Genomic DNA, 27,042 nt, shown 5'->3' on the forward strand with positions numbered 1-27,042 from the left:
CAATATTAGTGGAGGACACTGTAGTTCTTGTGTGACAAAACGTTACAATTTACTTCCTAACATGACTTTAATATTATCCGCTATATCACACTCCTCTGCTTGTGGAGACGAGGTACATCACTACTGACTCACTACACTACAGTATATAATATATAATAAAAAGATGTAATTTTCCCTCTTTCACAGCCACACTACTGAAAAACTGAAAATGATTTGAGGAATCACACAGATTTTTCTCTATTTACACATCCTCTGTCAAATGTCATGGAAATCTGTTTTTTGTAGATTATTATTTCCTTTCTTTTGAATATTACCACTGTAATAAACATCATGTTGTGTATGTGTGTGTGTGTGTGTGTGTAAGTGTGTGTGTATCATGTCCATACTTAACAATGGCCTGCAAGCTCTTTAGCAAGTTGCTATGCCAACAAATCTTTTCAGATTCTTGTCATTTGTAGATGAGCTGTTGTATTTCACCAGAAAACTGAACACACACCTGTACACACACACACACACACACACACAAAGGCAAGTGTGGCTTTTTAGTTCACAGAGCTTGGAATATAGTGGCTGGCTTATGCTGCATGGCTTTTTATAAGTGGTTGCCATGGTAACTGCTGCATGGCGAGGAATCATCAGGTATACCAGAGCTATAGATTGTGATGGGTTTTGAAATGGATGTTGTTCATGTCCCAGTATGATGTTGGACAGTGTCTCTGACAAATATCGGTACTGTATGTCACACACATAATAACACTTATCAAGATTCTTTAATAAACTTTTTTGAAAAAAGTATATAGATACAAAGCCTCACACAGCACTGCACTCATACACACACACACACACACACACACACACACACACAAATACACACCACAGCAGAGAAAATGAGGAATCAGTGAAAATGACTGGAATCATACAGTCCATTACGTTCCTTCGCTCAGCTTTTCTTAGCACCTTTAGCTGCACTTTTCTTCTTAGAGGAGCCCTGTTTCTTGGGGTGGGGTTTATTAGCACTGGGAGTGGCTTCCTGGGATTTTCCGTTTAGTGGTTTTGCTGCTGCTGTTGTAGTAGATGCCTTGGGTGCAGGTGATTCCGCAATGTGAGATTCTACTTTTATAGGCTCCACTTCTGCATTTAAAGTTTCTTTAGCAGACTCAGCTTTGGGGTCTTGTTCCGTATGAAGTTCAGTTTTGCTAGAAGGTACTTTAGGAGCTTCAGCTTGAACTGTTAATCTTTTTACTTCTTTGGGTTTCATTTGTTTGTGGCCTACAGAATTTGGCTTGTTAGATTTTTGCATGGGTGTCTCTTGCTTGATTGGCTGTACTTTTGCAACATTTTTAGTTGGTACTTTGGTCAGCTCTTCTTTTGGTGGTTCTACTTTGGGTGGTTCTTCTTTGGGTGGTGCTACTTTGGCGGGTTCTGCTTTTGGTGGTTCTGCTTTTGGTGGTTCTTCTTTGGGCGGTTCTACTTTGGATGGTTCTGCTTTAGGTGATTCTGCTTTGGGCGGTTCTTCTTTGGGTGGTGCTTCTTTGGGTGGTTCTGCTTTGGGTGGTTCTTCTATGGGGGGTTCTGCTTTGGGTGGTTCTTCTTTGGGGGGTTCTGCTTTGGGTGTTTCTTCTTTGGGGGGTTCTGCTTTTGGTGGTTCTGCTTTTGGTGGTTCTTCTTTGGGTGGTTCTACTTTGGGTGGTTCTGCTTTAGGTGGTTCTGCTTTGGGTGGTTCTGCTTTGGGTGGTTCTGCTTTAGGTGCTTCTTTCTCCTGTTGATTGGACTCATGCTTGGCCTCTAATTGGATTGCCTCACTTTTCACTCCCTTAGGAGTCAGTGTAGTATCTGATTTATGTACTTCTTCAATACCTTCTTCCAGACCGTGTTCCTCTGTTAAGGAATCTAACTTAACTGTTGTTGGTTTACTTGGCACAGGAACAAGAGGAACTAGTTGTTTAGGCTCAGATGATTCCTCCTCACTGTCAGAGCCCTCCATTTCATCTGCAGTTGAGGCCATCAATGAGGCTGCAAACTCCTGCAGACGTTCTTGTTCCTTCCACAACTTCTCCATCTCTGCTGTAAGTGCTGGGTTGCGCACCGGCTCTGAGACTGGCAGCTGGTCGAGTTCTGGAATCTCTTCTTCACCAAGTTCCATCACAGTTGCTGAGGCTGAAATAGCTTGTATGCGGATCTCCTTTATCTTGTCGTACAGGACTTTCCTCTCCTCCTGTAGTGCTCGGCACAAAGTCTCCAACTTATCGATCTTCACAGTAAAGAGCTCAAGTTCTTTGCCCTTCTCAGATCTCTGTTGGAAGGCAATGTCACAAGATTAGCTCAGTGCAGCATTACTGAATTGGTGAACAAATAAAAATACACACAATGCAGCAGGTTACCTCCTCAATCATGTCAGTAAGAGTTTTGTTGCAACTTTCAAAGCGTATTTTCCACACATTTGACTCCCTCTCCAGCTTCTTCATCTTCTTGGTCATCTAAGTAGATGGGTGACATGATTAACATAATAATTATGAAAAGAATTAGTGTAAAAATATTGTTCTTGATACATGGCATGGATTGCCATCAAGAGTTTAAACACACCGGCTATACTGCATTATTGTTATTGTTATGTTTATTAGTTTACAGCACATCATATTTCAAATACAGCTGTAACCATTTAAAATGTGTGACGGTGTAAAGTAGCAAACCTTTTCCATCTCTTGTTTGAAAGCAGTATAAACGTCATTGCTTTTGGCCAGTGTAGCCTGAAACTCATCAAACTTGTGAGAGTACAACACGAGCTACAAGAGAAAGGGTGGAGGAGAAGAAAAACAGCAAATGTTTAGGGTTGTTTGAGCTCCTCAGAGTACATCCATTATAGACACCGTTAGAAAAGAAATAATGCTGTGCTGTGAGTGTGTGTGTGTTTGTGCCTTCATAGTGATTCCTGAGTCTTAAAAATGTGACATGGTCCATATCCAGTAAAGCTAAGATGTCTCTGAATATACTTGTGCTTTTTATTGTTGTAAATATGCTTTTAAATTATTTATATATATATATATATATATATATATATATATATATATATATATATATATATATATATATATAAAGTATCTCACAAAAGTGAGTACACCCCTCACATTTTTGTAAATATTTGATTATATCTTTTAATGTGACAACACTGAAGAAATGACACTTTGCTACAATGTAAAGTAGTGAGTGTACAGCTTGTGTAACAGTGTAAATTTGCTGTCCCCTCAAAATAACTCAACACACAGCCATTAATGTCTAAACCGCTGGCAACAAAAGTGAGTACACCCCTAAGTGAAAATGTCCAAATTGGGCCCAATTAGCCATTTTCCCTCCCCGGTGTCATGTGACTTGTTAGTGTTACAAGGTCTCAGGTGTGAATGGGGAGCAGGTGTGTTAAATTTGGTGTCATCGCTCTCACACTCCCTCATACTGGTCACTGGAAGTTCAACATGGCACCTCATGGCAAAGAACTCTCTGAGGATCTGAAAAAAAGAATTGTTGCTCTACATAAAGATGGTCTAGGGTATAAGAAGATTGCCAAGACCCTGACACTGAGCTGCAGCACGGTGGCCAAGACCATACAGCGGTTTAACAGGACAGGTTCCACTCAGAACAGGCCTCGCCATTGTTGACCAAAGAAGTCGAGTTCACGTGCTCAGCGTCATATCCAGAGGTTGTCTTTGGGAAATAGACGTATGAGTGCTGCCAGCATTGCTGCAGAGGTTGAACAGTTTGCTGAAGACAAGCAGACTAAGGACATGGATTACTGGAACCATGTCCTGTGGTCTGATGAGACCAAGATAAACTTATTTGGTTCAGATGGTGTCAAGCGTGTGTGGTGGCAACGAGGTGAGGAGTACAAAGACAAGTGTGTCTTGCCTACAGTCAAGCATGGTGGTGGGAGTGTCATGGTCTGGGGCTGCATGAGTGCTGCCGGAACTGGGGAGCTACAGTTCATTGAGGGAAGCATGAATGCCAACATGTACTGTGACATACTGAAGCAGAGCGTGATCCCCTCCCTTCAGAGACTGGGCTGCAGGACAGTACTCCAGCATGATAACGACCCCAAACACACCTCCAAGATAACCACTGCCTTGCTAAAGAAGCTGAGGGTGAAGGTGATGGACTAAACCCTATTGAGCGTCTGTGGGGCATCCTCAAATGGAAGGTGGAGGAGCACAAGGTCTCTAACATCCACCAGCCCTGTGATGTCATCATGGAGGAGTGGAAGAGGACTCCAGTGGCAACCTGTGAAGCTCTGGTGAACTCCATGCCCAAGAGGGTTAAGGCAGTGCTGGAAAATAATGGTGGCCACACAAAATATTGACACTTTGGGCCCAATTTGGACATTTTCACTTAGGGGTGTACTCACTTTTGTTGCTAGCGGTTTAGAAGGTTTTGAAGGGACAGCAAATTTACATTGTTACACAAGCTGTACACTCACTACTTTACATTGTAGCAAAGTGTCATTTCTTCAGTGTTGTCACATGAAAAGATATAATCAAATATTTACAAAAATGTGAGGGGTGTACTCACTTTTGTGAGATACTGTATATATATATATATATATATATATATATATATATATATATATATATACACACACAGTGAGGGAAATAAATATTGGATGCGTCAACATTTTTTTCAGTAAATATATTTCCAATGAGGCTATTCACATGAAATTTTCACTAGACAGCAGTATTAACTGAAAAAATCTGGAAATATAAAGGATTCACAACATTAAAGTCCATAAATAAAGTTATGTGTTATAAAGTGGAATGACACGGGAGAAAAGTATTAAACACGCTAAGAAAAAGCAGTTCTCCAAGGAAACGTAAGGCAAGGAACTAGCTGAAATGATACTTTTTGGATATATTATATGGGCCAAAATCACACCTGAATACTGCGGCTGATTACTTTCTTCATACAGGAAGCATCTTGAAACTGTCATTACAAACAAAGGCTTCTCCACTAAGTATAAAATAAATTTCAGTTAGCGTGTTCAATACTTTTTTCTGTGTCATTCCGTTTTATTACACATAACTTCATTTATGGACTTTAATCTTGTGAATTCTTTATATTTCTGGATTTCTTGATTTAATACTGATGTCTGGTGAAAATTTCATGTGAATAGCCTCATTGGAAATATATTTACTGAAAAAAAATGTTAATGCATCCAATACTTATTTCCCCCACTGTATATATATATAAAAGAGTAAATGTCTGATGAAATTCAGTTGAAAAGTTACTTATTACTTATGTACAAATGTTTTTTGTTTTAAAGTAGCTATGCTGTTTTGCCTGAAAACATCACTCAGTCTCAGTACGTTTGCTGCTCATATGCATGACTAACACCACACAGTTCGCTAATGAATTAATCAGAAGTAAAACATCATGTTAATAACTGATATTTACCATCAGCTTGAATTTTTTATAGAACAGCCAATTAAGTTAGCTACCAGAATCGATGCTAGTCTAAACTGGTTTTTGCAAATAAACCAGGCTAATTTTTTCAAATTAACTGGAGTTCATGACTGAGGTAAAGGAGGCGCCTCAGTTTATATGAGTCTTCATTAACTCCAGCGTACTGAAACATTTTAGTGAGATGCCGGGGTACTCATCCTCAGCTTCCACACTGCAGGCATGTGGATTATCTATCTTCACACACGCATGGATAGCTACAGTGCGAACTACAGGTGCATCTCAAAAAATCTGAATATCGTAGAAAATTCAAAAACTGGAACTTTCATATATTCTAGATTCATTACACATAAAGTGAAATATTTCAATCCTTTTTTTAAATCTTGATGATTACAGCTTACAGCTCATGGAAATCAAAAATTTCTCAAAATATTAGAATAAAGCATTTATATTACAGAAATGTCGACCTGAGAAGAACTCTAATCAGCTAATTAACTCAAAACACCTGCAAAGGTTTCCTGAGCCTTTAATCTCTGTCTGGTTCAGTACACAACCACAATCATGGGGAAGATGAAAGTAAATTTTGCATTTCATTTGGAAATCAAGGTCCCAGAGTCTGGAGGAAGAGTGGAGAGGCACAGAATCCAAGTTGCTTGAAGTCCAGAGTGAAGTTTCCACAGTCAGTGATGATTTGGGGTGCCATGTCATCTGCTGGTGTTGGTCCACTGTGTTTTCTCAAGTCGAGAGTCAATGCAGCATCTACCAGGAGATTTTAGAGAACTTCATGCTTCCGTCTGCTGACAAGCTTTATGGAGATGCTGATTTCCTTTTCCAGCAGGACTTGGTACCTGCCCACAGTGACAAAACTACTAGTAACTGGTTTGCTGATCATGGTATTACTGTGCTTGATTTGCCAGCCAACTCGCCTTACCTGAACCCCATAGAGAATCTATGAGAGACAGCAGACCCAACAAGACAGACAAGCAGAAGGCCGCTATCAAAGCAACCTGGACTTCCATAACGCCTCAGCAGTGCCACAGGCTGATTGTCTCCATGCCACACCACACTGATGCAGAACTTCGTGCAAAAGGAGCTCTGACCCAGTATTGAGTGCGTAAATTAACATAATTTTCAGAAGGTTGACAGTTCTGTATTATAAATTATTTATTCTAATATTTTGAGATACTGGATTTTTGATTTCCATGAGCTGTGAGCTGTAATCATCAAGATTTAAACATAAAAAGGCTTGAAATATTTCACTTTATGTGTAATGAATCTAGAATATATGAAAGTTCCGCTTTTTGAATTAAATTACAGAAAAAAAATTAACTTTTCCACGATATTCTAATTTTTTGAGATGCACATATACACTGTGTAGCGTGAGAAGGTCAACGAAGGATGAATTGATGTGATGTGATTGATGTGATGTGCAGTGTCCAGTTATTGGCTTTGAGTTTTTTAACAAGCACATTGAAGATCTAAACAAAAATGTAAGGAGTAAAAGTACAAGTATCTAATTTCAATAAAACTCAAGTATAAATATAGCAAAATAATACTTATAGTATAGCAACACATAGTGTGCATGTGTATATGTGTGTGTGTGTGTGTGTGTGTGTAGGTGTGAGTGTGTGTGTGTGTAGGTGTGTGTATGTGTAGGTGTGTGCGTGTGTGTGTGTGTGTGTGTGTGTGTGTGTGTGTGTGTGTAGGTGTGTGTGTAGGTGTGTGTGTAGGTGTGTGTGTAGGTGTGTGTGTAGGTGTGTGTGTAGGTGTGTGTGTAGGTGTGTGTGTGTATGGCTCTGGGTTTGGCTCTGCATCCACCATGCCCCTGACCAGGATAAAGCAGCTGCTGAAGATGGATGAATAAAAATATTTTATTCATTCTTTTTTGTGAAATGATAATAAAGGTAAATTAGCCGCATGTTTAATGATCTAAAGTTTAAAGTAAATGAATGTTATAAATGGTTTAATTTGTATTTTATTGGCAAATCCACCACTTGGCTTATCTAACGCTTCAGACATAACAGCAGTAATTATCTACACACCCATTAATCAGGCACTACACTACTCTACACTACGCTACACTTTTCTACGCTACACCCCACTACACTACACTACTCTACACTACGCTACACTTTTCTACGCTACACCCCACTACACTACACTACTCTACGCTACACCATGCTACACCACACTACACTATGCCACACTACAATATGCTACACCCCACTACGCTACACTACTGTACGCTACACCATGCTATGCTACACTACGCTATGCCACACTACACTACACTACACCATGCTACGCTACACTACTCTATGCCACACTACACCATGCTACGCTACACCATGCTATGCTACTTTATGTTACACCACACTACGCTACACTATGCTACACCACACTAAGCTACGCTACACTGCACAACGCCACACCACACTAAGCTATGCTACACTACGCTACGCTATGCTACACTATGCTACACCCCACTATGCTACACTACTCTACGCTACACTAGACTATGCTACACTACACTACACTTCACTACACTACTCTCCTCCTGTGTCATATGTATAACTTCATAGTTTCATCTATTCAAGAACATTAGCTTGTCTTTTAAAAGAGCAATTAATAGGAAGCTTCTTATTTTCCAGTTGAACCGGGTGAAAGTTATCAACATGTAATAATGAATTCTTATCTCTGGGCCTTGTGTATTGACTCCCCTTCACTCAAATATTCCCATGTGGGTGGTTTAAAGAGTAGATCATTAAGCACTAAATTGGATATTCACCTGAGCCTGCATCACTGTGTTCTGCTCTTTCAGCTCTTTAACCTGTAGCTTCCACTCCGCAGCGTGAGACAGTAACTGCGCTTACACACAAAAACACAAGGAGAGAGAGAGAGAGAGAGAGAGAGAAAATGACAAAGCACTCCACTTTACCTGCTTCTTCATCTGCAACTCTTGCTCCTTCATTGTGACGCATTTCTTTGTTTTTTCAATTGCTTCTTTAAGCAACTAGCAACAAAGACAGTGAGACATTACCATGGGTCCTCCAGACTGTCTGTGTTCTCCATGCATACACCATGCTAATTACTCATTCATTCATTCATCCATTCATTCATTATTAACATCATAAATCAGTTAGCAATCCTAGGAAGTAAAAATAAATATAATTCCTCATCACATTTCATAGTCTCAGTGCTGTTTCTACTTAAAGAGCAGAAGCAAAGAGTGTTGCATAACTCACGTATTCCTTCTCCCTCGTATGCTTCTCCTCAGCTTCTTTAAGACGCATGTTAGCTTCTTCCAGTTTGGCATCTGACAGCTGCTGCTGAAGATTCTTCTGTTGGAATATCTTCTCTAAGCTCTGTTTTGGAGACGTAGAGAAAGTATGTATCATTAGAGCACAGTGGAGTTCTTTTAGAGATACACTATACGGCTAAAAGTTTGTGCACACCCGATCATCACACCCATACAGTATGTGCTTGTTGAACATCTCATTCCAGATTTATTCCCCCTTTTACAGTTATAATAACCTCCTCCAGTCTTCTCAGAAGGCTTTCCAATAGATTTAGGGGCGTGGCTGTGGGGATTTGTGTTCATTCAGCTACAAGAGCGTTTGTGAGGTTTGAGGTCAGGTTCTGATGTTGGGATGGTGAGGAGGCACCAGTTCCAGTTCCAGTTCATCCCAAAGGTGTTCAGTGGTGTTTGAGGTCAGGGTTCTGTGCAGGACACTCAAGTTCTTCCACTTTCTTCCAACCTTACCATGCCACATCTTCATGGAGCTTGCTTTGTGCACTTTGTGTCATGCAGGAATAGGTTTGGGCCTCTTAGTTCCAGTGAAGGAAAACTGTAATGCTACAGCATACAAAGACATTCTATACAATTGTGTGGTTTAAACTTTGCGGTAACAGTTTGGGGAAGAACCATATTCAGTATGGGTGTGATGGTGCACATACTTTTGGCCACACAGTGTACATGTACAACAATCCTACATCCTCACACAACACAAACATTTTGAAGCTGGATTTTAGAATGAACTGGGATTCACTGTAAGTACAGTATGTACTACATCTACATGAACTCATGTTAAATAAATTAAAAATCATAGTTATAATTGATTAAAATAAACAATACGCTTTATGCTTATGTCTGACTTAATGCCAACTCATAAAGCAGAATTCTTTTTCAGCATAGGTGAAGGATATACATATACAGTACTGTGCAGAAGTCTCAGGCACATGCAAAGAAACGCTGTAGAGCAAAGATGCCTTAAAAATAATCAAATGAAATGTTTCTACATTAAAAGAAATACTATAAAGAATAGTAAACAGTAATAAACGAAACAAAGTCAATATTTGTTATAATGACCTTTTGCTTTAAAAGAAAAAAAAAGTAATCCCAGGTAAAATGTGCACAGTTTTATAAGGAAATGAGCTGTAAGTGTTGTTGAGCATCTTGCAGAACCAGCCATGGTTCTTCTGGAGGCTTTGACTGGCGCACTCGCTTCTTATTTTTGCAGTGAAAATCATCAACCTTCATTATGTTTTTTGTCTGGAAAGTGGTCTCTTATGTAATACGCTGCTTTATTTACTGACATACAAACATTTTTCTGTCACATTTCATTTTGTGCTGGAAAATTAATGTTTGGAAATCTAAAGTGTTTTTGTACTGACTCGATAACATAGAAGTCATTAAATAAAAACAAAGTTTGTACTAAAACAAATAGGGTGCCTAAAACTTTTGCACAATACTGCATATATTTTTACTACTGAATAATAAAAGTGACAGTAAACTGTACATGTATTACATGCTATAGTCCATGCCATATTACAGCTCTATATGTTTTTGCATTTATATTCCAGAAACAGGTGGGGGCAGTAAAGATTACATTATTCAGTGCTGAGTGATCTGTACTAAATGCCATTGCACTGTTTATTTCTACCCATAATGCACAGCAGTGTGTGAGAGTAAGACTAGCCTGTCATTAAATAAGGCATGAATTGAGACCCGGTGAGGATGTGTTTCTGTAGATAGAGAGGCAGATGCACAGTCTCTCACACAGTATAGCCCTTAACTGTACATGATCTTTTATTATGAATATTTTTGTGCTGATGACTGAATATCGCCTTCCTATTATTTCGATGCCACCTGAATGTAAATGTGAATTAGGTTTTCAGTTCTCCATACACAATATAAATACTGCTCAGGCAGGTAGGAGTGGGTCTAACTGGAAAAATTCAGGTTTGAAACTGCTAAAGATTAAACATATTTCTAGAGACTATCTTTCCATCTTCTTGTTGCTGTTCAATCTTAATTCAGGTCATTAGGTGTGGTGCTTCTGTTAGTCTGGAGATAATACTGATAAAACAGTGTTGCTCAGTTGTTTGTTTGAACTAATGCTATGGAAAGACTCTTATAAAGTGTGTCTAGCAGTCAGTTGCCACCTCAGATAGATTGTAAAAGCTTACAAAACATTCACAGGATGTCACTGTGGAAAGGTATCCATCAGGAGGGGTACAAAAGAATTTCCAAAACATGGTCCAAGATGGAACCATGGAACACTGTGAAGGCCATCATCACCACAGGGACATTACCAAGAACAGGACCTCCAAAACTGATGAAAGGACAAGAAGTAAGTTTATCAAGGAGGTTGCCAAGAGACCTACAGCAACATTAAAGGAGCTGCAGGAATATCTGACAAGTACTGATCACTCCCTGCATGTGACAACAATCTCTTGTACTCTTCACATTTCTGAGCGATGAGGTAGGGTAGCCATTTCTTATGAAAGAACAAAACAAAAACAAAAACATCCAAGCCACCTAAATCATCCCAAACCATGTGGCAAGATGTGGTATGGTCTGATGAGACCAAGGTAGAACTTCTTAGGCATAATTCTGAAAGATAAATTTGATAAGCTTATCATCCAAGGAACACCAGAACCACGGTCAAGCATGGTGGTGGCAGCATCATGCTATGGTTCTGATTCTCTTCAGCTGAGACTGAGGCTCTAGTTAAGATAGAGGGATTCATGGATAGCTCCAAATACCAATCTATTTTACCCCAAAACCTGCAGGCCTCTGTTAGACAGCTGAAGATGAAGAAACATTTCAACTTACAGCATGGTAACAACCCAAAGCACAACTCCAAGTCAACAAAGGAACAGATTCAGAGGAAGAAGATCAGTGTTTTGGAAGGGCCCAGTCAGATCCCAGATCTAAATACTTTTTAGTACCTGTGGAATAACTTGAAGAGGACTATGCACAGGAGATACCTGATATCCCAATCTGATAGATTTGGAGCAGGTTTGCAAGGAACAGTGGAATAATTTATCAAATGAAGAAAAAATAACAAGTGTTCCTAAATATTAATTTACACACCTGACCTCTTAAAGACCAGTTTGCCTCCTGTAAAGTTAGTTTTAAGTGTGTGTGTGTGTGTGTGTGTGTGTGTGTGTGTGTATGTGTGTGTGTACCTCCTCTCTCTTCTCATACTGCTGGATGATGGAGGTGAGCTTGTTTGTCAGCTCGCTGTTCTCTTGGCACAGCTTGTTGTTGCGGTTGCTGTGATGCTCAATTTGGGCCTGGATGTCCACTACTGTGTTCTGGAAATGACTGGTGATCTCCGCTCGCTTCCTCTCATCCTCCTGGCACTTCTGCAGCATGTCTTCCTGTGGTGTAACACAGATAACTGCAGTGTTTAATGTCCAAAGAAAGCACTGCTCAAGCTAGAGAAAACATAGAATATTCTGTACTTTAATGGAATATTTTTTGGAATATTACTACTTTCAGATAAATGTCAGATAAAAGCCCAGATTTGGTTCATTTATATTTATGAAAATTCCAGCGATTTTTGCCTGTTGTTTCTCAGTTTCTCAGTTTTAAAAAATTAAAATCTATTTTATCTTTTAAATTGCAAAGTGACAAAATAAGCTTCAGTCTTATATAAGTCATGTGTCTGAGTTTTTCAATAACAAATAGCTATTATTGTCACGATCTCCCCTTGAGTCAGTGCTGCAGTGAGCTCGGAAAACCGAAGTGCACTAGCCAGGTGTGCGAGCGCTCAGCGAACACATGCTTTTTGGTTTTTAATAACAGTGACTTTGTATACTATGGACACGTGCACTGTTATGATTATGTTCTGTCTCCACCCCGTTTAGTCGTTGGTTGTTTTCCGAAGGTGTTTTAGTGTTGTTCATTTAAACCCCTCATATCTCTGTGCACTTTGCGCAGTATTGAGTTTACCTCTTTACTCTTTTGTTTCTTGTTTCTTGTTTCATGTTATTGACCTTGTTTCTCAGTTCTCGTTTCATGTTATTGATCTTGTTTCTCATTTCTCGTTTCATGTTATTGACCGTGTTGCTCATTTTGATTCCAGCCTAGCCCTTTTTATGCCTGTTTGCCAATCGCAAGAACTTTTGAATGTTATTAGGCCACGCTTTGATTACTGTTTGGATTTGTCTGCCTACCTCTCTCTTTAATAAACGTCTTTAACTGCATGTGCATCTGTCCTAAACCACCATTACAAGGATTACGTGACAGAATACTGTGCCACAACATGGATGCAGCAGGAAGACGGAGGAGACATTACGCTAGGAAGACCAAGCAAACCGTCCCAGCTGTGGATTCGATCCAGTTCCCGCAGTGGACTGTAGTAGATCTCCTGGAGCAGTATGATGGGTTGTCAGGCGACCCTGAATATTTTCTTGTGATCTATTTTTCTAGCCTAGCGGACCCCAAACCCAGTGAGAAGCATTGGATAAGGTTCACGTTGTCCCGGTTTTTTGGCTCAGCCCGCCAGTGGGCACAGCGTCTAGCAGCCATGGGATCCAACGGACTGGAGAAGGTAACTCAGTTTGTGAGACTATTCATGATGATGTTCGGCAGTCCAGAATCCAGGGTAGTCCTGGAGGATCTTTTGGTGGAGCCCTGCCTCAGAGATGAACCTGACGTGCTGTTCACTACCTGTTATGAGCAGGCAAACTGGGTGACCTTCTACTCAGAGCTCCAACATGAGACTCACAAAGTGGTCTCACCTGCAGAGCTCCAGCCAGAGGTCAACATGGTGGCCTCATCCCCAGAGCTTGAACCTGAGACCCATGAGGTAGTTTCCCCTGCCGAGCTCCAGCCGAAGGTCAACATGGCAACCTTGGCTCCAGAGCTCCAACCTGAGACCCACGAGGGGGTCTCACCCACAGAGTTCCTGCCAGAGGTCAATGTGGTGACCTCTACTCCGGAGCTCCAGCTCGAGGCCTATGAGGTGGTCTCACCTGGCGAGCTACAGCTGGAGGTCAATGTGGTGACTTCATCTCCAGAGCTCGAACCTGGGACCCATGAGGTGGTCTCACCTGCCAAGCTCCAGCCAGAGGTAAATGTAGCGACCTCGGCTCCAGAGCTCCAGCTCAAAATCCACGAGGTAGTCTCACCTGCCTAGCTCCAGCTAGAGGTCGAAGACACAACCTCTCAAGCCAAGTGCCTGTCAGAGGTTGAAGAGACGACCTTTCAAGCCAAGTTGCTGTCAGAGGTCAAAGAAACGACCTCTCAAGCCAAGTTCCTGTTCGAGGTCGAAAAGATGACCTCTCAAGCCAACTTCATGTCCGAGGTCGAAGAGGCGAGCTCTCAAGCCAAGTTCCTGTCAGAGGTTGAAGAGGCGGCCTCTCAAGCCAAGTTCCTGTTCGAGGTCGAAGAGATGGCTTCCCAAGACATGTTCCTGTACGAGGTCGACGAGGCGAACTCCCACGCCAAGTTCCAGTCTGAGATCGACGAGGCTGTAGACATGACCAACCAAGTTCTCCTCATGCTTGAAACTGACGTTACAACCAACTAGGTTTTGCTCACACCAGAGTCTGTTGACACGACCACCCAAGTTCTCATCATGCCAGAAAACTATGTCACGACCAACCAGGTTCTGCCCATGCCTGAAATCAACGTCACAACCAACCAGGTTCTGCTCACGCCTGAAGCCGACATCACGACCAACCAAGTTATGCTCATGCCAGAGTCGGTCGTCATGACCAACCAAGTTCTGCTCATGCCTGAATCTGCTGACACAGACAACCAAGTTTTGCTCACGCCCGAGTCTGCTGACACAGACAACCAGGTCCTGGTCACGCCTGAAGCCAACCTATGAGGTGGACTCACCTGGCGAGCTACAGCCGGAGGTCAACATGACGACTTCATCTCCAGAACAACCAAGTTCTGATCACACCCGAGTCTACTGACACGGACAACCAAGTTCTGCTCACGCCCAATTCTGCTGACGTGGACCACCAAGTTCTGCTCACACCTGAGTCTGCTGACACAAACCACCAACTTCTGCTCATGCCCGATTCTGCTGACAAGGACGGCCAAGTTCTGCTCATGCCCGAGTCTGCTGACAAGGACGACCAAGTTCTGCTCACGCCCAATTCTGCTGACACGGACCACCAAGTTCTGCTCACACCCAAGTCTGCTGACACAGACCACCAAGTTATGCTCACGGCCGAGTCTGCAGACACGGACCACCAATTTCTGCTCACGCCTGAGTCTGCTGAGGCTCAGCGAACGCACGCTTTTCGGTGTTCAATGACAGTGACTTTGTTTACTTTGGACATGTGCGTTTGTTATGATTATGTTCTGTCTACATCCCTGTTTAGTCATTGGTTGTTTTCCGAAGGTGTTTCAATATTGTTTTCAGCTGTCTGTGTGTAGCCATGATTACATTGGTCATTTAAACTCCTCGTGTCTCTGTGCACTTTGCGCAGTATTGAGTTTACCTCTTTACTAAGCGGTTGTTTCTCGTTTCTCGTTTCATGTTATTGACCTTGTTTCTCGTTTCTTGTTTTGATTCCAGCCTAGCCCTGTTTATGCCCATTTACCGATCGCCTGACCTTTTTAATGTAATTAGACCATGCTTTGATTACTGTTTGGATTTGTCTGCCTGCCTTTCTCTTTAATAAACGTCTTTAACTGCACGTGCATCCATCCTAAACCTCCATTACAAGGACTACATAACAATTATTCGCATTCTTCTACTACGATGTAATGTAAACCCAAGAAACAATGTAAAAATTAAGACAAATATGATGACTTTCATGTTAAATAAATATCAAAATATATTACTGCATGGACAATCCTAGCTGTAATGATCACATTAATCACTGGTTTAATTGAACAAAATACAACACACTCATTATTCATCAGTGCATAGAATAGAATAGCAGTTTATCTAGCATGACCTGTTATTTTATTTATTTCAAATATCAAGCTCTGGTGCATACTCCTTAATGCAGCCACGAGACACTAAACTCAGGTCATGAAATAGTGATGTGTGTGCTGGATGTAAGTGCTTTTTTTTATCATGCTTTTAATTTGCTATTTTGATTTTTTGAATGAATAAAATAATAGGAATGCGTCCTGTAAAGAAATCACTACCAGTGACCGGGTGCTTGTACTGTGTTCATATCTGCTATAGATAAGCGATGTCTCTATACTCCATTCAGAAAAAAGTCCTGGTGGTCAGAATTGATCAAACTCCTTCCCGTGTATGTAACTCTCATGTATGTCCTGAATAGTGGTTAAATATGTAGTTATATCTGAGGTCTGAATACCGAAGGCAGAATTTCAGTATTAGATACTCGCTAAATCTGAGTGTGGCGGAAAAACAACTAAAAATAAGGAACAACGCTGGAAGGTATTTAAATTTAATGAGAATGTAATGCAATTGTTTTATTCAAATCCAGATACAAGCTGCATGAAATGACCATGTAAAAACAGCATCTTAGTGATGTAAAAACATCCTGGCATTTCACTTAGCTCAGTGAGAGCATGTCTTCAGAATCAACATGGTAATGTTCATCCCCGTTCACCCCATTCATGGGGTGTGGTGTTGCTACATCACTAAGGCCCCCAACTCCACCTGGTCCATTCAGGGATCTTAGGTCTGGATTTTACTGAGCTTTTGTTTCTCATAGGATACTCTGTTTAGAATGGAGTGTTGGATGGATCATCTAGGGTGCGTCCAAGGGTTACAGTGGGATTTCAGTTAATTCACTTAGCTAGTCTAAAATCAAGGGACATTCTCAGGAATCGGTGGCCTTTGTCCCGAACTAGTGTACTTTATACTATATAGCTGCATTTCATATGACATGTTTTAACATTCAAAAAAACCCCCATATTTTCTCACCTCCAGGCTGATAAACAAATTATTATTTTTGCATTAACATCTGAAAAACTGTGATTTTTTTCCTAAACCCGTTACAGTCAGATTATATCCTGTATAACTATGATTTGAATGGATCATTAGAAATTAAACAGGATAATCCTATCACTTTCCTCTACAGTATCTTTTCCACTACAGTATTTCTTGTGTACCATATGACATGGGACTGCACAATTTCTCTAGAAATATTCAAGAATGTTATTTATTTAAGATATGATAAAGAACAAATGGCAGTTTAATGGCATTTTTTTAAATTGATGTTTAAATAATGAAGTACACGGTTGAGTGCAGGGTGGAAAATGATAACAGGGTTGAAGGGAAACTGTGACATGAGCCTTATTATACATTTTTCCTTAAATTTTCTTTAATGATAGGGTCACTTTCGCTATTTTAGCGTTAACATTTGCTAATTCATGTGTTTCTAGGCCTTAGTGTTTACTTTTAGCAGAATTTACTGATGTTGCTCTTGGTGCTGTTATGCCAGAATTCTCTTTATATTGAACCTTGAGGAAACCCAGACAGACACAAGGAGAACATGCCCAGAAACTTAAAGGGACATGGTTCATGTTTGTTTAGTTTTCTTTTACACGTGAATTGTTTCTAAATAGTGCAATAGTGTGTTGTGTTTCAGATTTGTTTCTCTGGCACATCCAGGCTACTGCTTTGTTGACTATCATTTGTTTACCTCTGTCTAAACAATTAAGGAGGGAATTAAGTTGGATGTTCCTCATTGTTGCTCCAATCTGCTGTGCTTGTATATGTTCAGTCTGACTGTTTGGACACTGTATTATATTGTTTTTCTTGTTTGGGGCCAGCTGGTATTCCTCATCCTTTTCATAACCGATTTCTGTTCTTTCTGTTAGTAGGAGCTGAGGGGTCTGAGGTGAGGAGACTGGTTACTGGGTGGTTGGTATCCCTCCATGTTGGTGTGGTCATGTGGCTTAATCATGTGATTCTGGACCAGGTACCTGGATAACCTACTTCCGTGTGGTAAGCCCTAGCCCTGCTCCCCTTTTCATTTATTTTGGATTTTGAGCCTTTCATTCTTTAATATGAATCTCCTATGTCTTACTTGAATAAACCTAACAATATGCATTAGCTTCTATTGAGTTTCTTTTACAATATCTTTCCCCCTATAGCCATGTTTACCATTTATATTATTTAAAATAAAAATCAGCAGTGTATACCAATGTACATACGAACCTGTGACATTTGTTCATTGGTATATAATAAGTTAGTTTACTCTCTGAGTTTGTAGTGAGCTATGTTCACATCAGTAAAACATTTTCAGTCCTTTCTGTCATGTCAAGGCAAACCAGCAACGTCATTTCCCAGAATGCACAAAGAACTACAAACATGGCCGATGAATACAACTCCAACCTTCTCTTAAGAACTAATCAGACACACCAGTTCCCAATTACAATGTCAATCACACCACACTACTTAAGAAACTCTCTCACACACACAGCCATTGCGAAGTATACGTTCAGTTACATTTTGTCTCTGCCATTACCAAGACTTGATGCCTTGTTTGTTTATTCTGATTTTGACTTTGTTCTTGTTTTCAACCTTGTCCTTTTGCCTTGCCTTGTTTGGACTGTTTGCCTGATCGCCTGACCTCTGCCTGTCTATGTTTATTGATTTCTGCCTGATCCCTTGGACTTGTTATTTTATTAAACTGCCATAACTGAACTCGCTTCCATCTCAGCCTCCATTACGTGACAGAATACGTCACCCATAACATGGAAGCAGCAGGCAAGCGAAGGAGACATCACGCTATGGTAATAAAGAACACCATACCGAGACTCAATTCTATCAAGCTTCCTCAATGGGTTGCCAGGGAGCCCCCAGAGCCTTACGATGGATGTTTTGGCTGCCCTGGGTATTTTCTGTTCGACTGCCAATTACATTTTTTGAGCCTCGTGCTCCCCAAGCCTGTCCAGAGGCAGTGGTTGGGGTTCATACTGTCCTGGCTCATTGGCCAAGCTTGCCAGTGGGCAGAGCATGTGGCCGGTACAGAATCCAAGGGTCTTCACAATGTAACTCAATTTGTGGGACTATTGATAAAGGAGTTTGGGAGTCCAGAGTACACCCCCAACTTGGATGAGTTTTTGGAGAGGGCCAGTCTCATGAGTGAACCTGTGAGGCCATTTACCACCTACTACAAGGTGATCGCATCCTCAGAGCTCCAGCCTGAGACCCACAAGGTGGTCTCCCTTGCAGAGCCCCAGCCAGAGACCCAAGAGGCGAACTCGCCTGCCGAGCTTCAGCTGGAGGTCAATGTGACGACCTCCTTCCCAGAGCTCCTGTTGGAGGTGAACCTCAGCTCCAGAGCCCCAGTTGGAGGTCAGCATGGTGACCTCCTCCCCAGTGCTCCAGCATGAGACTCACAAGGGGGTCTCATCTCCTTAGTTCAAGCATGAGGTCAACAAGGTAAACTCAGCTCCAGAGCCCCAGTCGGAGGTCAACATGGCGACCTTCTCCACAGAGCTCCAGCAAGAGACCCACGAGGTGGTCTCATCTCCAGAGCTCCAGTCAGAGGTCAACATGGTGACCTCCTCTTCAGAGCCACAGCCAGAGGTGAACATGACAACCTCATCTCCAGAGCTCCAGCTTGAGACCCACAAGGTAGTCTCCCTTGCAGAGCTCCAGCTTGAGACCCACAAGGTGGTCTCCCCTGCAGAGCTCCAGCTTGAGACCCACAAGGTGGTCTCCCTTGCAGAGCTCCAGCTTGAGACCCACAAAGTGGTCTCCCCTGCAGAGCTCCAGCTTGAGACCCACAAGGTGGTCTCCCCTGCAGAGCTCCAGCTTGAGACCCACAAGGTGGTCTCCCCTGCAGAGCTCCAGCTGGAGGTCAATGCGGCAACCTCATATTCAGAGCTCCAGTCTGAGATCCACGAGGCGATCTCACCTATAGAGTTCTTGCCAGAGGTCAACGTGGCAACCTCATCTCCAGAGCTCCAGCTGAGACCCACAAAATGATCTCATCTGCCGAGCCTCAGTTGGAGGGCAACATGATGACCTCATCCCCAAACCACTACTGGAGGTCAACGTGGCACCCTCATCTCCAAAGCTCCAGCTTGAGACCCATGAAGTGAACTCACCTGCCGAGCCTCAGGTGGAGGTCAATGTGGTGACCTCACCCCCGGAACCATAGCCGGAGGTCAATGTGATGCCCTCATCTCCAGAGCTACAGCCTGAGATCCATGAGGTGTTCTCCACTGCAGAGCCCCTGCCAGAGGTCCCAAGCCATGTTCCAGTCTGAGGTCAAGGAGACGGCCTCCCAAACCATGTTCGAGTCTGAGGTCGAGGAGACGGCCTCCCAAGCCATGTTCCAGTCTGAGGTCGAGGAGACGGCTTCCCAAGCCATGTTCCAGTCTGAGGTCGAGGAGACTGCCTCCCAAGCCACGTTCCAGTCTGAGGTCGACATCATGGCCAACATCGACATCATGCCTCTGCTTGCACTTGAGTCTGCTGACACGGCCAACCAAGATCTGGTTGCACCTGAGTCTGCTGACACAGCTAACCAAGTTCAGCCTGCAGAGTCAATGGTTTACGATGCTCAGCCTCCCTGCTCGACTGAGGATGATGCTCAGCATCCCTATACAGCTGAGGACACCGCTCAGCCTCCCTGTTCAGCTGAGGATGTTTCTCTGCTTCCTGTTGCAGCCGAGCATGTTTCTCTGCTTCCTGTTGCAGCCAAGAGGTCCGCTTTGCTTCTCTACTCTGCCTCAAACCTCATTACGCCAGGCTTCTCTACGGACATCACTCCACTTTCCCATGCTGCTGAGGACATCCCACTGCCTTCATGCTCCACAGAAGACATTGCTCCACACTCAAGAAAGGCAGACGAGACTGCCCACCAAGTCAAGCCCCTATCTAAAGCTGACGACACAACTTCCCAAGTCTAGGTCTTGCCAAATGACCCCGGCGAACCAGCCCCAGCCTCATGTCTGCTCCTCGAGGAACTTGCTACTTGTTGGACAATGCCTGCATTGGAACCTGAGGGGCTGTGTGAACATTTTGCCCAGAGGGCTAGGACCACTGGGGTAGGGAGTGTTTATTGGTGCCCCTTGTGAGGTTGGGGGGGGGGCTTCTGTCATGTCATGACAAACCAGCAACTCCATTTCCCAGAATGCATCAAGAACTACAAACATGGCCCATGACTACAGCTCCCAAAGCTACACACTGTCACATGACCTTCTCTTGAGAACTAATCAGACACACCTGTTCCCAATTACAATGTCAATCACACCACACTACTTAAGAAAAACTCTCACTCACACAGCCATTGCGAAGTATGCATTTTGTCTCTGCCATTACCAAGCCTTTTTTGTTTATTCTGGTTTTGACTTTGTTGTTGTTTTTGACCTTTTTTGTTTATTCTGGTTTTGACTTTGTTTTTGTTTTTGACCTCATCTTTTTGCCTTGACTCATTTGGGCTGTTTGCCTGATCGCCTGACCTCTGCCTGTCTGTTTATTGATTTCTGCCTGGTCCCTTGGACTTGTTATTTTATTAAACTGCCAAATCTGCACTTGCTTCCATCTCAGGCTTCATTACGTGACACTTTCCACCTCATGTCTCACTTATTTTCTCTCTCTCTCTCTCTCCCTCTCTCTCTCTCTCTCTCTCTCTCAAAACTGACATAAAAATAATGAGAATTACTGAAACTCTTATCTGTAAATGTTTCTAAAAATATAGCTGATTTATACACAGAGTATTAACTCATCTAAAGTATTTATTTATATTACTGACATCAGATCAGCGATAAAAGAACAGACCAATGACCTCATGTTTGTTTAAATCAAACAGTTTACATTACACATCTATTTAATCCCATTATTGGACAAAGTGTTTTTTAATGTTGAAACTCAATGACAAACCCGAGAAATAAACCTGTTCCCGCAGTAACACCCACTTGTCACAAGAACATATTAAAATCACTGGAAAAGTGGTGACCTTTGATTTTAGAGGACGTTTCAGCAGAGCTGGACTGGGCTTTCTCACCTTCAGGGTCATGTTGTGCTTCTGCAGCTCACGACAGAGGATCTCCAGCTTGCTTCGTGCCAGGAGACCCTGGCTGTGCTCTAACTGGAGCTGGTCCCTCTGTTTAACCAGGAGGCCTTGTCTCTTCTTAAGCAGCTCGACCTGCTCGCCCCTCTGCTCCTTCACCTACACAAACACACACAGATCACTCCAGACATTTAACCTTTAACTAACACAGGTTTTACTTAATGTGCTGCTGAAATCAAAATTGTCATTCCCCTATGTTATACTTCATATTCAGTCATAACCAATAAAATACTCTGTAGAACTCTATATGTCACACCCCAGAGGCATGTCTTGCTCTACAGTAGTAGCTTGTTAGTTGAGGAAAAATATATCTAGAGTTTATTTGTTTAGAAGAAAGAAATCTGTATGAGATCAAGGTTATGTGTTTTACCAACCTGGAGATTTTCATTTCTGGAATATATTACTTCCTCAGAGAGCATGAGAACGCAAATCTGTCTTTCTACACTGTCAAGGCTTCATCGTCAGTGAAAGTAAGTAAAAGTCTCATGTTTATCTGTTTGCTCCATATTCAGGTAGCTCGCTAAGCTATATACTGTATTCTATTTGTTTGTCTCCTGACTTTCACCACATTGTTCTTATTCGTTATGTCCCTGGACATGTTTTTTGGCTTTCTGTGTGTGTTTCTCTCTGTCCCTCCCTGTCTAGGATTTCCTGGAAGAGAACCAGATGCAGTGTGAAGTTTGGTGGATCGGGAATGATGTTATCTCTTTAGAAGAGATTGCTGGTGACAGTGGCGGCACATTCGAGCCCATAGTGTCAGACCTGTTAATACCTGACACCCACTTTTGTATATTTCAGCTTTATGCTAGCTTTGTCTATTCTTTACTCTATGCTCGTTGGAATTGTGCTACCTTTTGTACTCCATTTTCAGTGAGATGTTGAACCTTTCAATACATTCAGGCTTTATAACTCGTGTGTATGAACTGTATGTGCCCTTTGTAGCTGTATGGGAAACTGTAGGGGAAAGTGCCATTTTTTTGGGAATCATGCCTTTATATCTGCTGAAAGGAAGGTGTATGCTTTGCTCCTTGGAGCTGAACACTCACCAGCTCTGCATATTTCCTCAACACTGTCTCCAGCTTCTCCTCCGGTGAGATGAGATCTTTTAGGCTTTGCAGCAGGAGTGAAGCTTCTGTACCTGTACAGACACAGCAAAGTAATGAATAAATGGTGCAGGAGAATAAGGGAAATGAACACGTTTTAGCGTGTACAAGTCAGAAAGAAATAGCCATGAGTTTAATAACCATGGGCCGTGTAATTCTGGGTAAATGTTGGGTCCTTGATGCCTTGAAGGTCATATTGGGTGAAATATGTTATTACATCCTGTGTAGCCTCATCTACATTTTCATTCATGAGGGTTTTCTGCTGCACTACATACAGTATACTGTATGTTTTAATTGTAATGAATAAGTATGTATGGTGGACATGCACATGCAATAATCATTCATTCATTCATCATCAGTAAGCGCCGATGCTGGTCAGATCCTTCACATGCTCGCAGCATTCACACACTCATTCACACCTCAGGCAATTTAGCAGTCGGTCCATCTACTGGCGTGTTTTGGGGAAACAGGAGAACCTGGAGGAAACCCACACAGACACAGGGAGAACATGCACAGAAACTTACAGGGACATGGTTTGGTTATTTTTTTTCATACATGAATGCTTTTCCCTCGAGACACTGGTTTCTGTGGTGGCTCAGTGTTTAAAGGCTCTGGGTTACTGATCAGAAGGTCAGGAGTTCAAACCCGAGCACTGTCAAGCTACCACTGTTGGGCCCTTGGGCAAGGCCCTTAACCTTAATTGCTCAGTTGTATAAATGAGATAAATGTAAGTCACTCTGGATAAGCGTGTCTGCTAAATGCTGTTAATGTAAATGGTTTCATAATTATCAGCACCCTTAAAATGAATATTTTGTGCTGCCTGCTATGGAGAGAATAACAGTGAGTCTCTTCCTCTCTAACGAGCTTGGAGACTGATCGTGATCCACATCTCTATGCAGAACATTTTAAGCTCCTTCATATTTCCAGTTTTGTGCAAATAGACCATCCACATTAATTCTGAGCCCAGGTTCAAATCCGGACACCGAGATTGCTGTCGCAAAAGAGTTTTTGCTTTTGTGTTTTGATTTGGAGGTTGATTTGGAGGTATGTTTGACTCATCATCTTGTTCAATCCTCAATGTATGGACAAGTCTAAACCTCCCAAATAATGAAAAAAACAAATAAACCTGTAGATGGTAAACATTAAATAGTTATCGAACACTTTCTTAACATTAACAGTAATTCCAGCTACTGCTCCCTGTCTCCTCCCTTATATTCAACAACTCCAAAATGTCAGAATACTGTATTTTGGACTAGTTTCAAGTCTTTTCATGCGGTTTTTAAGTTGTAGTTGTACGCACTCACCAAATCTACCTTCAAATCATGTAATATCTGAAGTGTGACTTTAACCATGGCATGGATGCTGGTGCCAGATGGGCTGGTTTGAGTATTTCAGAAACTGCTGATCTCTTGGGATTTCACAGACTACTCTAGAGTTTCTCTAGAGTTTACACAACATGGTACGAAAAGCAAAAAACATCCAGAGATTGGCGGTTGTCAGGGGAGGAGAACGTCAAGACTGGTTCCAGCTAACAGGAAGCCTACAGTAGGCCAATTTTATCTAGTTTTTGATGTCCTTCGTATGTGTCATGATAAGTAAAATAGATCAGATAGAAGAGCTGGCAAGTGTAAATAAATCTTAATGTAATTATGGGCAAACTATTGGATCTCTGTAAACTCTAGCCATAGGTTTTTTTTTTGTTTGTTTTTTTTTTTTTTTTTTTTTTAAATAAATTGACGTCTTACACACACAAAAATTCCTAAAAGAATTTTTAATTAAAGAAGATAAAGAAACAAGCATGTTCCTTACCAAGTCCTTCAAGGAGCACACTGGCTGTCTGTTCTGTCTCTGGGCTGCTGCTTACCCCCTTGGCCATGGTCTCTTCATCCAGGTTCTCTTCATCTTTCTCCAAGTTGGAAATCTTCTCTTCCATCAAGCTACATGCAGAACCATATGTGTTGATGATGTCCTCTAGCTGCCTGCTGAAGACTTCCATTGGGTCCTCAGGTTTCTCCTCAAGACCACTGACCTGGTTGCTGATGTCAGCAGATGGCTGAGAACTGTTCTCCATTATCTGATAAACACATTAACCCCCCCCGCCCCCCCATGGTCTGTGAAAATGGTACAATGGAACAAGATGTACGAGAAATGTACAAGAAAGCTTAAAGTTTAAAAGGACCCTGGAATTACAGCACTAAAAGGCACTTCTTGTTCATATAAACTCCACTGCATTTGGAAAAATTGAATAAGAAACTGAAACGTTGTTTATCCAGTGGCTTTATTGCCTTATTGCTGCTTATCACATTACAGAGCTTTTTTTTCCACCCATCACCCCTCAGCCACATGGCGCATAGTCCAAACACACAGCTCTATTTATGGAGCTTCTAAATAGGGAAAAAATAAGATACCCTCAGTGACTCAGGCTACTGCTTTTTCCTAACTGGCAGTCCGAAATGGGAATTTATTGTTTAAGTAATGTATACTCAAGCAACATTAAATCCTGATCATGTTTGTTTTGGGTTTGAACTTCTCCTCTATACAGTGTGTATCATGTAATTTCAGTATACAGACAAGAGACACAATGTCACGCCTCGATGAGAAAACCATCACAGCAACAATAACCACCCTGCAATACAACATGAGCTATGTGTAGATATTTAATTAGTACAATATTAAAGCTTTGCTCTGTAAAGTTTTAAAGAGTACTTACAAAATCTGTAGCTTTTCTGTTCAGAGAGGAAGAGAGGATAATGGAGCAGTTTGTCCACACTACCAGCGGAGAGAAAAAGGTGAAGAAATTCCAGAAGCATTTTGATGCCTGAGACAACAGCTGTGACAGACAAGACCCTTAAAATAACCTCTGACTGGAACATGACTCCGGCCGCTGCAGAGATCTGGCCTCCCCAGGAAAACTGACCCGCTCTGGCTTTTCAGAAGTTCACATGAGGAGCTCGTCATTATGTCCTTCAAAGTTTCGCAAAGGACATTTTAGACCATGTTTCTTAGACCATGTTTCCAAAGACGTATGGGGTTGCGATAAAGCCTAGAAGTCTCTTTTAAAAAAACATGAGTCATTAAAGTAGAAATTGCACTAGAATGAGCATCTTCCTGAAGGCTGATTAGATTAGATTAGGTTCTTAAAATTGGCCATCTTAAAATTTTCACTTTCTTCTAAATATCACTTATCCATGTATAGGAATTCCGTCAGTAAAAAGATCCTCCAATGTTTTATATATAAACAGCAAATGCTAACCTGCATGTCTAAAATATTTTAAAATATTTTTTATAAAATATTCATTAAATATTTTTATAAAAATATTTAATGTTGATGACTAAAATGATTTTTGGACAGTTTAGGACAGCAGCTGAGGTAAAAAAAGAAAAGAAAAAGAAAAAATAAAAAAATAAAAAAATAAATAACAAACCTTATAATAGTAACTAAGGTGTTCATATGAGTATGGTGCAAAAATATACATTTCATTAGGAAATTTTGTTCACCTTAAATTGACTGTATATCAGCGTGGACGCTGTGCAAGAAAGGGTTCATTTCTGAACAACATTGTTTCCGATCAATAAAATAAAATAAAAATCTAAGTCTTGTCTTTAAGTGAAATGGAACACAGTGGTGCTAGATTGAGTTTCTGAGTCAGGAGAAATATAAGAAGTGAAAAATATACAGTAAGTTTTAATAGCACATGTCTTTGTCCTGCCTCAAGCTGAAGTGACATTGTTCTTATTAAGCAAATAAACAAGTATTTTGTTTTCTACATACTCTCCTAATTTACATATTCTAGTAAAGACCCATCTTTATCCGTCTCTTTCTGCTCTATCACTGTAATCTGTCCACTATGTATGTAAGGGTTACAACAGGTTTGTGTGTGCTGGTGTTTTTATTCTGTAAAAGACATTTCCCACATCTGATAATGTTTTAGATCAGTTTGTCATATTCTTATTCTAAAGGTTCACTGAAATTAACTTAACTGTGGTTACAGTAGGGGAAATAAGTATTGAACGCATCAACATTTTTTTCAGTAAATATATTTCCAATGAGGCTATTCACATGAAATTTTCACCAGACATCAGTATTAATGCGAGATATCTGGAATTATAAAGAATTCACAACATTAAAGTCCATAAATAAAGTTATGTGTAATAAAGTGGAATGACACAGGAAAAAAGTATTGAACATGCTAAGAAAAAGCAGTTTTCCGAGGCAAGGTAAGGCAAG

At 41.4% G+C, this 27,042-nt stretch overlaps 1 protein-coding gene across 1 annotated transcript; it reads right to left on the reverse strand.

The window, feature by feature from the left end:
- Positions 1–940: 940 nt before the first annotated feature.
- On the reverse strand, positions 941–26,839 carry txlnba (taxilin beta a). Its single transcript, XM_053639460.1, has 11 exons — positions 25,673–26,839; positions 25,525–25,583; positions 24,624–24,888; positions 22,758–22,849; positions 21,646–21,810; positions 11,914–12,108; positions 8,685–8,804; positions 8,228–8,302; positions 2,691–2,783; positions 2,382–2,477; positions 941–2,293 (listed from the first exon to the last, which is right to left on the reverse strand). The coding sequence occupies exons 1-11, from the start codon at positions 25,770–25,772 to the stop codon at positions 941–943; spliced, it is 2,613 nt and encodes an 870-aa protein (XP_053495435.1). The 5' UTR covers positions 25,773–26,839.
- Between the last annotated feature and the right edge of the window lie 203 nt (positions 26,840–27,042).

The sequence above is a fragment of the Ictalurus furcatus genome, chromosome 2 (assembly GCF_023375685.1).
Source record: "Ictalurus furcatus strain D&B chromosome 2, Billie_1.0, whole genome shotgun sequence".
In the NCBI taxonomy this organism is placed as follows: domain Eukaryota; kingdom Metazoa; phylum Chordata; class Actinopteri; order Siluriformes; family Ictaluridae; genus Ictalurus; species Ictalurus furcatus.

What these genes read in the sequence shown, in the direction of transcription:
- txlnba (XM_053639460.1), bottom strand. Translation starts at nt 25,772, where the DNA reads ATGACGAGCTCCTCATGTGAACTTCTGAAAAGCCAGAGCGGGTCAGTT. An exon ending in TGAGGAAATATGCAGAGCTG is followed by an intron (nt 21,811 to 22,757) that starts GTGAGTGTTCAG and finishes GTGTTTGTGTAG; the next exon opens with GTGAAGGAGCAGAGGGGCGA. An exon ending in ATACGAGGGAGAAGGAATAC is followed by an intron (nt 8,303 to 8,684) that starts GTGAGTTATGCA and finishes GTGTAAGCGCAG; the next exon opens with TTACTGTCTCACGCTGCGGA.